At 33.8% G+C, this 12,435-nt stretch overlaps 1 protein-coding gene across 1 annotated transcript; it reads right to left on the bottom strand.

Moving 5' to 3' along the window:
* Window positions 1-37: 37 nt before the first annotated feature.
* On the bottom strand, window positions 38-3,945 carry LOC116004905. The gene is made up of 9 exons (XM_031245105.1): window positions 2,485-3,945; window positions 2,154-2,356; window positions 1,789-1,986; window positions 1,613-1,684; window positions 1,326-1,421; window positions 1,079-1,158; window positions 834-909; window positions 514-724; window positions 38-283 (listed from the first exon to the last, which is right to left on the bottom strand). The coding sequence occupies exons 1-9, from the start codon at window positions 2,993-2,995 to the stop codon at window positions 81-83; spliced, it is 1,650 nt and encodes a 549-aa protein (XP_031100965.1). The 5' UTR covers window positions 2,996-3,945; the 3' UTR covers window positions 38-80.
* Between the last annotated feature and the right edge of the window lie 8,490 nt (window positions 3,946-12,435).

Genomic DNA, 12,435 nt, shown 5'->3' on the forward strand with positions numbered 1-12,435 from the left:
CTTTTTTTTTTTTTTTTTTTTTTTTTTTTTTTTTCTATTTTCCTACCTTTGGATTTATTTATTATTTCGTATTATTAAGTCTATACCTGCTTTGATGTTATTGTAATTGTCACGCGAAGGCGATTATCCTGTGAACCAACTGGATCTACACTCTGCCTCAGTTTAATCTGACCAGATTTCCAATCAAGTGAGCTAGATATGTACTGAATAATGTAGATTCCTGGAACTTCTCCTTGCTCTTCAAAGTATATAGAATCTCCCAACTTGGAAAAGGATTCAATTCCTATCCAAAAATAGAGACAAGAACCCGAGTAACAAATTTGTTTATTGGCTGATATACAACCAAGAAATTACGACGAATTCTAACAGAGGCGCAGACCCAAAAGCCAAAATCTCAAGTCCATAAACATACAGTTAAATAATATAGCTTTTGCCAAAAATCAAGTCACTAGCCCAAAAGAAATGTACCATTTTTGGCAGAAAAGTTGGAAATGGAAATCGATGTTCCCGTACCTGTCCCGTAGCAGCACCAGAAAGAATCGAATTTTGTTCCCCATCCATGGTAACTTTTGGCCTTGGAAGCACCAGGATGTAGCGGAAGCATATAAATCATGACTCCAGGGTCTGTTCCTCTTTGGATGCTAAGAACTCCATTTGTTAAGGCTCTCTCATAATAATCAGCGTAAGCCATCTCCTTGGTCCATCTGAAAAGGTTTCTAGAGACCTGCAAAGTATACGCATTTAGAACCAAACATATATAGCCCAACCTCCCCGTAAGTTCAATTAAAAGAGGAAGAAATTAAGATAGATAGGATCATCCATCCATCAGACACCTTCAGCATGTTATAAGTTGTACAGGACTCTTCATTCTCGGTCTGTAGTGTGCTAGCCAACCTCTTTGGATCAGACCTGATCAGATCAGAGAATGAAAAGAAACAAAATATTAACGGAAATTTCAACACTGTCAGATATGAACCAAACCATAAAGGTTTTGTGAGTACGGTTAGATAGATAGAATCCAAAGTGATGGAAACTTGTTTATAAATAAATATAGTATAATGAATATCACTCTTTATACCAGAATTCACTAACTGATGTTCCTCCAGTTGCATAGGCGTGTGAAGTATTGACAATATCCATAAAATAAGTCCCAATTTCCTTGATAAACAAACAAGAACGAGCTCAGAATTGAAGAGAAGATACTTTTTTGTTGGTTACGCATCAAGCTCACAGCTTCTTTCTATTATCATTAAATTCAGTACACAAGACGAGATCGAGGCACATACATAATAAGGTCTTGAAATAGAAATATGCATGTAGTGTACCTTATAAATTGGATCGCCAGTTATTTCGTAACGCATTTGAGATCCAATGACAATTGGGATGTGTGTGTTTGTATGAAAACCTGATAAGTCATCAGCCTAAACACACAAAACAATGACAAGGAAGAAATAGATAAGAATTACGCATTCATTGCACCAAAACATATATAATCTAAGAGAAACTGATTGAGCAAGAACAATCATATGGCGCATAAATATTTGAACTGAGAGAGAATACATATAATTAGCCGCTGAAGTTTAATTTGAAGAAAACTGTGATTGATGGCTACCTTAACTGCCAGCAGACCCAGAAAACATGGTTTGTCAAAAAGGTGAGCCAACAATAAGTGCTTTGGATCAGCCTGCATGCAGTGTATTCAAAAACAGAACGATGAAATAAGGAAGGATTAAGAATATATATATATATATATATGCAATGTATTATGGATAAGTTATACATACGCACCGTTATGCTGTACAACCTATAAAGAACATCATTCATACCGCCAGTTTCTTCATTTAAGGATAACCAGTGTCTTTCAATCGTATATTTTGAGATCACATTTTGCACACGGTTATAAAAGTAATCAACCATCCAGGTTGTCATTTTCAAAGCTTGAGAATTGCCAGCAAGTGTGTACTGATCCAACAGACCTGCCAAAACCTGTAAAAGTCCAACAAACTGGGGTTATTCATATTTCACGGGGAAAATAAAGGATTTATCTACAAGAATGTCACATGGACTAGTCTGAAGGTAACTCAGTTCTCAAACAAATACATATTTAATCACTGCAAAAGAAATTGAAGGGTTTGGGCTGAAGCATATTCTACCTTGTGAATCGTATAGTATGGTGCCCATACAGGCTTTATATCTTCAAAGCGGTCAAACAGCTCAGATGGGAAAGCAGATAAATATCCCGATCCCATTTTCTCTTGACAGGCCGATAACGAAGAAACAACAGCAGACATTTTCTCTTTGAGAGTGTCATTGTGTGTACTAGCCCACATTTGTGCCGAGGCACTAAGGTAATGCCCTTCAGTATGAAATTAGAAGCAAATATCAGCACATGAAAAATATTACTCCGCTAAATTTAAATAGGACGATGTAAAAGAAAGAAGCAACCTATCCAAGGCATGATTTAAGATTAAAAGACGAACTAACCTACAAAATGACCTCGAAGCTCAACAGTTGCTCCCTCCCATCCTCCATATGGCTCACCAGGAGTTTCCAAGCCAGCAGTCTTCCTGAAGCTCCACACCAGTCTATCAACATCCAACATCAACAAGTACTCCAAGTTAGTTTGTTGAGCTCTTCCATGGATTGAATTCGGGTCTAGCCTCACATCATTGAGCGAAACCTCGTTCAGAAAACCGCCAACTCCCTTAACCCCACCAGACTTCTTTATCTTCTTATACATCATCATCCAATCAAATTCATCTTCCTCCTTCAACATCTTCCTCGGAAGCAAATTAGACCAGGCCGAATCATCGGTGGGAGTCAAATGGTAGTGCCCAAACATTTCTTTTCTCCTACTCTCATTCTTTGATGATAAGAGCTCATATCTCAGAGTGTGAGATGACAGCTGAGTAGGAATGTTAGTACATTCTTTACTCAGAACAAATCCACACATAAACGAAAACATAACCACTCCCAACATCAGCAAACACCTCATCTTTAATTTTTGTAACAATGATCTCTTTCAATCAAAAGGAAACCCCAAAGTAGAATATATATATATATATATATATCTATATATGAATAGAACCTCAAGAAAACATTTGCTATCAAGATTCATCCATGGATTTTATTAAATTAAACACTTGGAACACTGAACCTTTTTGTTGAACTGAACAAAACAAACCTACTTATAAGCACCAATAAAGACCTGTGCAGATATGATTTCTCTCATTCAACAGAAACCCAAAAGTAAGAACAAAAACAACTAACTAGTAACAAAAGAACTCAGTTTTTCATCAAGTGATCAAGATACAGCCAAACTTGAAAGACTGAATCTTTATATTTTTTTTAGTATAATAGAACAAAACCAACCCCACTAATGGTCCAATATATAGCAATCAATCAATAAAGAATGTAACTGAGAAAGGGAAACACCATAGCCTCTTAAAGGGCAATAATGGTTCCTTCTCTAAAGTTAAAAATCATAAATTAAATTTTAAGACACAATAAATCAGAGTCAGTTTCTTGAAAATTAACTCAATTTAAAGAATTAAAGGAATTTAATTCTGAAAAATACCCTGAAAAGAACTAACTGTAACCTTATCTGAGAGGTCAAAGAATGGAGTTTAAGGTAAGCATGGGATGTGTTCCTTGGAACACAAATCATACCCACACCTAATATACTAAAGATATTTACAAATACACATACACATATATATACACAGGCATTGGGGTAAGAGGATTGACAGCATGAAAGTCACGGACGAGACATCATATTCTTGGAGGGATGTAGAAAGTAGTAAATTATTGGCTTGGCTGTAAACCCAGAAAAGTATCGAGACAGCTTATAATTTCTAGGCATTTTCAAGATTTGGTATTTACTCACTCGATCCATACTGCCATAGATTGAAACCTGAAACAAAATCCTATCGCCCACTGGCGTTCCATCACTATCTCTCCGAATACATACGCAGACATTTTGCTACGCAATCAAAACTTATTTGGTTTGAGGATTGTGGTTAAAAAATGTGTGTTTTTTTCTACAATCTATAGAACAACAGTGTCAGTGGATAGTGAATGATGTTTGTCATTATCTTTAGTTGTTGTGTTTTTTTAATGCAAAGATAATATAATGAAATACAAGATAAAACATTTTTCAATAAGCATAGAAAGATTATTGTGTACTTAAACTAAAATAGTGCATTTTTAAACTCTGTTAATGGTTAATCCTGACCGTTAAAGAAATGGACACAAACTTGCAACATAACTAAGGAATGGCACTATCTTCAAAAAACTAAGGAATGACACTCTTTACTCGTCTTACTTCCTTAACAAAAGGAAGACTTGTAGCGACCGACAAAGATAATCTTAATTTGCCATTCTTCTTTCCTCGACTAAATCATTCTGATGTGCAATATTGATAAAACCCATTAAACATTAACTTAATTTTTTTTTTAAATGTCACTATGCAAAACAAGCAAACAACACCAAGAAAAATGGTAATTGTATTATTTCCTATTGACACTTCTGACAATCAAAATGAAAGATGATATATCCGGCCCCGAAAGAGGTGGTCAATTTAATTCTTGTCAAATCCTCTTAGTGGAATCCGTTGTAGATGGTCTTCATAATACAATTTACCTCTTATGTATGCTTTGTGAGTTATTAGACAAAAGCAAAGTTTACAAGTGCACATTGCACTCCTTTGAATAGCAGCTATGGGTTTTCCTCATTATCCAAAGAAATATGATATATTTGGCTTCGAAAGGGGTGTCTAAGTGGGTAGAGCATAATTATCATACACAAAGTCATGAGTTTGATTATTGTCAGTATTCTCTTAGTCAAGTCCATTGCATAAGATTTTTTTAGTGCAGTTTACCTATTCTGAGTGCTTTACACGTCATTACACGACCATAATTTACTTAGTATAAACCTGCGGGTAATAGCTATGAATTTATTTCATCACTCAAAAACAAAAGCATTATATATGTGGCATTGAAAATGGTAACTAAATGGATAAAGCATGATATTATTACAATTAAAAGTCACGAATTTTTAATATAATTTATCTCTTTTTGTGTGATTGGTATGTTATTACCCTGGAGCGGTCAATATCAGTGTTAATTGAACAAATTTTATGGTTTGTGGGTTGACAAAGACTGAAAAGTGAGCATTTGAGGAGGGGGGGGAGGGGGGGGGGGGGTGGTTCCATATACTTTTTATTGCTTTTGCTTTTGTTGGGGGGTTGGGGTTGGGATAAAATTTTATTTTTTTTTTTTATTTTTTTTTTTNGATTGTGGTTGGGATAAAATTCTATATTTCTTTTTTTTTTTTTTTTTGTAACGTCAACCACAGAAAAATACAATTTAATTATATGAATAAATTTACAATAAATAAATATATTTTTTAAACCATTCATTTAAAATGATAACATCCATTTAAAATGATAACAGAGATATTGATTGATAAATAAATATAATAAAGTCTTTAAATACATAATAATCTTAACCGCCGGACTGTGTGTTATCATGTGAATGTGAGTGATCTGTGTTTCTTTAATCACCCGTGACACAAAATTCCAACTTTCCAGTGAACCATTTCTTTTTCTAGCCTAAACACTTTAGAAGAAATTTTATACTTCTTGCCTTTGTTGCTTCACATTCTACTGACCACAAAGTCTTATATCCCATAACAACCCCTCCCAATCGGCCAATCCATAAGAACCAATTACATCCATTAAAATAATAAATTTATAGATAAAATTAATTGGAGAATAAAAATGCGCGTGTGCATATTAGGCGTTATGATATGTGCATATTAAGCATATCCTTATGTTGCACACAACACATGTTTAATATGCACACGAATGTTTTTAATTTCTCCAATTAATCCCAGATCTATTTATTTTAATAGATGAGATTGGTTCTCAAGGACTAAAAGGAAGGTTGATTCTCATATGACCACAACTATATATATATATATATATATATATATATATATATATATATATATATATATAACGCATTTTTTTTTAAATTTTCATTGATTTGAGTCATTGATCAAACTTGATCAATGGCTCAAATCTAACCCCATTTTTTATCTGGGAGCAATCCCGCACCTGAGCACCTGGGATGACAGACAACATAAAGGAATTCATGAAATTGTTTATAAAATTAATAAACAAACCACGCACATTAAGCATCAAAATGGTGCACCTTAAATACACAAATTACGCACCTTAAGCACACAAACAAAACACCTTAAGAACACAACAACGCACCTAAAGGTTTTTAAATGGCACACCTTAAGTACAAAAATCACGCACTTAAGAACACAAATCATGCACCTAAAGGTTAAAATGACGCACCTTAAGTACACAAACCACGCACCTTAACATACAAATCGTGCACCTTAAGAAGGAAACTCACGCACCTTAAAAAGGAAATTCACGCACCCTAAGAAGGAAATTCAATCACTTTAAGTTTCAACAACTAATCACCTTAAGTACACAAAACCCGCGCACCTTAAAAAGGAAAATTACGCATCTTAAGAAGAAAATCACGCACCTTAAATTTGACCTAAATGCAAAAAGACCAAATTGCCACCGCGCGTTTTTTAATCATTTTTAATCTTGAATGTTGATTTAGGCAAGATCAATGGTTCCAATTTAACCGCACAATCGCACTTGAGACCATCAACCGCACGGGAACTCTATATATATATATGTGTGTGTGTGTGTGCGTGCGTGGGTGCGTGCGTGCGTGCGTGCGTGTGTGTGTAGGGATGAGATCTGGTGCGGAAATTTGTTCAGGTGCAAACATGAGGTGTAATATGAGCCATTGATCAAATCTAGATCAATTGCTCAAATCAATGAATTTTCTTTTTAAAAACAAAAAAAAACACACGTTTAAAAGGAAACCACGGACCTTAACCTTAATATTTAAAATGGAGCACCTTAAATACACAAATCACGCACCTTAAGCACACAAACCACGCGCCATAAGAACACAAACCACACGCCTTAAGATTTTAAATGGCGCACCTTAAACAAAAACAAAACAAAAACAAAACAAAACACTACTTGATTAGTGTTCTCTTTAAATATATGAATTGAACAATGAAAGGCGAATTTAATTTGATGACATTTTATGCTTTTTCAAACTCTCCTGATTTTCACAGTTTTATTCTGCCTTCTTCCATGAGCATGTACTCTTTGAAAACAAAGCATGGCCTAGTCGAAAAGCTATTTGAACATTGGAAATGTGCTGGAAGTTGAGAAAATAACTATTAAAGTTGAAAGCTAAAAGTTAAAAGTTGTTACATGATTGCAATTAGAAGTATCTGGCAAAATTATGTTAATTAAGGAAGTTAAAAGTTGTTACATGATTGCAATTAGAAGTATTTGGCAAAATCATGTTAATTAAGGAAGTTCAAAGTTGTCGTCATACGTGCAAAGACACAAAAACATATCATTATACTAATAAATTCAATTAAGGTTGAAAACACCATTGTTAGAAAATAATAGGGATACAAACAAAAACAAAAACAAAATTGGAAAGATAATGAGGCATATTTTTAGATGTGTGATAAAAGATCAAATTTTTCAAAAACTCATTTTAATTGGTTGTTTAGTAATTCTGCCGGTAAACTATGCTTTTTAGAATTAATTTCACCCGAGATCCCTTGTTTTAGGTGGTAATTCCAAATTTAGTTCCAGACTATCATTTTTACCATTTAATATCACATACTATAATACTAATCAGGAATACAATTTTTGTTACTTATAAGAGAAAAAAAAAAGTATTACATTTTTTCATAATAAGTACTGTTGACAAGTGTCTCTTACTTATAAGGGAAAATATAATACTTTTGAGTAAAAATGTAATACTTTTAAATCGAAATGTAAAAGTATGAGTTAATGTCATATGGGGTCCTCCGAGTATAGTGATTTAGCCACGTTTAGTCCTAAACTTTTAAATTACCACCTATAGTCCTTCGACTTTCAAATTGTTACCATCCGTGATCTAAGTTTACCACCCATGATCCTTCAATTTTAAAAATTTAACCATCCATAAGGACCATGGGTGGTTAAAATTTGATAGTTGAAGGACCTTGGTGGTTAACTTGGATCACGGATGGTAACAATTTGAAAGTCGAAGGACCACAAGTGGTAATTTGAAAGTTTAGGACTAAACGTGGCTAAATCACAATACTCAGAGGACCTTAGATGGTATTAACTCGTAAAAATATTGTATTTTCCCTTAAAAGTATTACATTTACCCTTATAAGTAACAAAAATTTTATTCATGATTAGTACTACATTTGGGCATATAAGTATGACATTTGTGCGTATAAGTATTACATTTTCATCTTGACCCGACCCGTCTCACGGTGAGACGGTTTCATACAAGTTTTTGCCCAATGTCTTATATCCTATAACAACCCTTCCCCATGAATCCATAAGAACCAATTACATCCATTGAAATAACAAATTTATAGATAAAATTAATTGAAGGATAAAAATGCGCGTGTGCATATTAGGCATTATGATATGTGCATATTAAGCATGTCCATATATATGTTGCACACAACACATGTTTAATATGCACATGCATGTTTTTAATTTTTTCAATTAATCTCATCCATAGATCTATTTACTTTAATAGATGAGATTGGTTCTCATGGACTAAAGGGAAGGTTGGTTGACTTGGTTCTCATAATATATATATATATATATATATATATATATATATATATATATATATATATAGAAGGGTTCAGGTGCGGGATTACTCCTAGGTAAAAAAAAAATGGGGTTAGATTTGTTCTATTGATCAAGTTTGATCAATGACTCAAATCAATGAAAATATTTTTTTTAAACGCGCGTTCTCCCCTAATCTGAGCACCTGGGATGACAGACAACATAAAGGAATTCATGAAATTGTTTATAAAATTAATAAACAAACCACACACATTAAGCATCAAAATGGTGCACTTTAAGTACACAAATCATGCACCTTAAGCACACAAACAAAGCACCTTAAGAACACAACCACGCACCTAAAGGTTTTAAATGGCGCACCTTAAGTACACAAACCACGCACATTAAGCACACAAATCATGCACCATAAGCGCACAAACCACTCACCTTAAGTATTATAACTAACACACCTTAAGTATACAACTCACACACCTTAAGCACACAAACCACGCACCTTAACTTTTAAACAACTGAATAATTGACTCACCTTAAACACATAAATCACGCACCTTAAGAAAGAAAACCACACACCTTAAGCACACAAACCACAGTACCTTAAGTTTGAATAACTAAATAACTAACTCACCTTAAGTACAGAAACCACACACCTTAACAAGGAAAATCACGCACCTTAAGAAGGAAAACCACGCACCTTAAGTTTAACCTAAATGCAAAAAGACCAAATTGTCACCCCGTTTTTTTAAAATTTGTGTTCAATCTAGATAGTCCTTTTTAGCGAGATCAACGACAATCATTCAACCCCATCTTTCACCTGGGCACAATATCCGCATGTGGTCTCTTTTATATATAGGGAAGGGTTCAGGTGCAGGGAAGGTTTCCCGTGCGGTTGTGCGGTTACGCACCTTAAGCATTATAATGGCGCACTTTAAGTACGCAGATCATGCACGTTAAGCACACAAGCAAAGCACCTTAAAAACACAAACCACGCACCTAAGGTTTTAAAATGGCACACCTTAAGTTTCAACAATTCACGCACCTTAAGTATACATATCACGCACCTTAAGCATACATATCACGCACCTTAAGAAGGAAAACAACGCACCTTAAGCTTTAGGTTCACTCACTTTAAGTTTCAACACTCATGCACCTTAAGCATACAAATCACGCACCTTAAGAAGGAAAATCACGCACCTTAAGAAGAAAATTACGCACCTAAAGCAACCGCACAACCGCATGGAGACACCCCACCGCACGGGAATTGAATTTTATATATATATATATATATATATATATATATATATATATATAAAATTGAAAATATAATATTTGATTTTAATTTCAATTTCAATTCTTACATGCACATATTTGTACAAAACACTACTTTAATTGAAAAAAAAAAAAACAAACAAACAAAAACAAAACAAAACACTACTTGATTAGTGTTCTCTTTAAATATATGAATTGAACAATAATGAAAGGTAAATTTAATTTGAAAAGCTATTTGAACATTGGAAATGTGCTGGAAGTTGAGAAAATAACTATTTAAGTTGAAAGCTAAAAGTTAAAAGTTGTTACTACCTCCGTTCCAAAATGGTTGTCTGGTTCGTTTAACGAGGCTTGACTGAAGTAATTTTTAATCCAATTTTTCATATTATTAAGTTTAGCATTAATATATAAAATTTATATATTTAGAAACTACATTAAAAGTACTATTAAACACAAAAAATTAAATTTAAAAATAATAAAAAATTACTAAAGAAAATAAGCAAAGAAGGAAGAGTTGGTTTGACCAATGAATAGTAAATATGACAGGTAAAATGGGACAGAGGGAGTACATGATTGCAATTAGATTAGTATTTGGCAAAAGTATGTTAATTAAAGAAGTTAAAAGTTCTTACATGACTGCAATTAGTAGTATTTGCCAAAATTATGTTAATTAAGGAAGTTCAAAGTTGTCATACGTGCAAAGACACAAAAACATATCATTATACTAATAAATTCAATTAAGGTAGAAAACACCATTGTTAGAAAATAATTAGTCGTTATATCATGGACCATGGTCCACAATGCATTGTGGACCATGGATCATGACTGATACTGCAGTTGTGTGAAAATGATAGTGCAGTTGTGTTGAACGGATACTGCAGTTGTGTTGAAAGGAAACTGCAGTTGCGCAGAACAGAGGTCGTGTCATCCGTCTGGAACTGCAGTTGTGTTGAACTGATACTGCAGTTGTGTTGAACGGATACTGCAGTTGTGTTGAAAGGATACTGCAGTTGTGTTGAACGGGTGAATGTCCTCTTTTCCACGCAACTGCAGTTTCATTTCAACACAATTACAGTATCTTTTCAACACAACTGCAGTATCCGTTTAACACAACTGCAGTATCAGCCATCATCATGGTCCACAATGCATTGTGGATCATGGTCCACCATATAATTTGCGAAAAATAATAGGGATACAAACAAAAACAAAATTTGAAAGATAATGAGGCATATTTTAAGACATATTTAAATTTTAATATAGTAAATAATAATAATAATAATAATAATAATAATGTAAAATATTTTTATAAATTGGATATTTATATTTTAAAAAATACCATTGTTAGAAAATAATTAGTCGTTATATCATGGACCATGGTCACAATGCATTGTGGACCATGGATCATGACTGATACTGCAGTTGTGTGAAAATGATAGTGCAGTTTGTGTGAACGATACTGCAGTTGTGTTGAAAGGAAACTGCAGTTGCGCAGAACAGAGGTCGTGTCATCCGTCTGGAACTGCAGTTGTGTTGAACTGATACTGCAGTTGTGTTGAACGGATACTGCAGTTGTGTTGAAAGGATACTGCAGTTGTGTTGAACGGGTGAATGTCCTCTTTTCCACGCAACTGCAGTTTCATTTCAACACAATTACAGTATCTTTTCAACACAACTGCAGTATCCGTTAACACTATTTTTTAAAATATAAATATCCAATTTATAAAAATATTTACATTATTATTATATTATTATTATTATTATTACTATATTAAAATTTAAATATGTCTTAAAATATGCCTCATTATCTTTCAAATTTTGTTTTTGTTTGTATCCCTATTATTTTTCGCAAATTATATGGTGGACCATGATCCACAATGCATTGTGGACCATGATGATGGCTGATACTGCAGTTGTGTTAACGGATACTGCAGTTGTGTTGAAAAGATACTGTAATTGTGTTGAAATGAAACTGCAGTTGCGTGGAAAAGAGGACATTCACCCGTTCAACACAACTGCAGTATCCTTTCAACACAACTGCAGTATCCGTTCAACACAACTGCAGTATCAGTTCAACACAACTGCAGTTCCAGACGGATGACACGACCTCTGTTCTGCGCAACTGCAGTTTCCTTTCAACACAACTGCAGTATCGTTCAACACAACTGCACTATCATTTTCACACAACTGCAGTATCAGTCATGATCCATGGTCCACAATGCATTGTGACCATGGTCCATGATATAACGACTAATTATTTTCTAACAATGGTGTTTTCTACCTTAATTGAATTTATTAGTATAATGATATGTTTTTGTGTCTTTGCACGTATGACAACTTTGAACTTCCTTAATTAACATAATTTTGGCAAATACTACTAATTGCAGTCATGTAAGAACTTTTAACTTCTTTAATTAACATACTTTTGCCAAATACTAATCTAATTGCAA

Source organism: Ipomoea triloba, chromosome 14 (genome assembly GCF_003576645.1).
Source record: "Ipomoea triloba cultivar NCNSP0323 chromosome 14, ASM357664v1".
NCBI lineage: Eukaryota > Viridiplantae > Streptophyta > Magnoliopsida > Solanales > Convolvulaceae > Ipomoea > Ipomoea triloba.

Coding starts and splice junctions, on each gene's coding strand:
- LOC116004905 (XM_031245105.1), bottom strand. CDS start 2,995: ATGAGGTGTTTGCTGATGTTGGGAGTGGTTATGTTTTCGTTTATGTGT. Junction 1,987..2,153: donor CATACTATACGATTCACAAG/GTAGAATATGCT, acceptor GGACTTTTACAG/GTTTTGGCAGGTCTGTTGGA. Junction 910..1,078: donor ACATCAGTTAGTGAATTCTG/GTATAAAGAGTG, acceptor TGATCTGATCAG/GTCTGATCCAAAGAGGTTGG.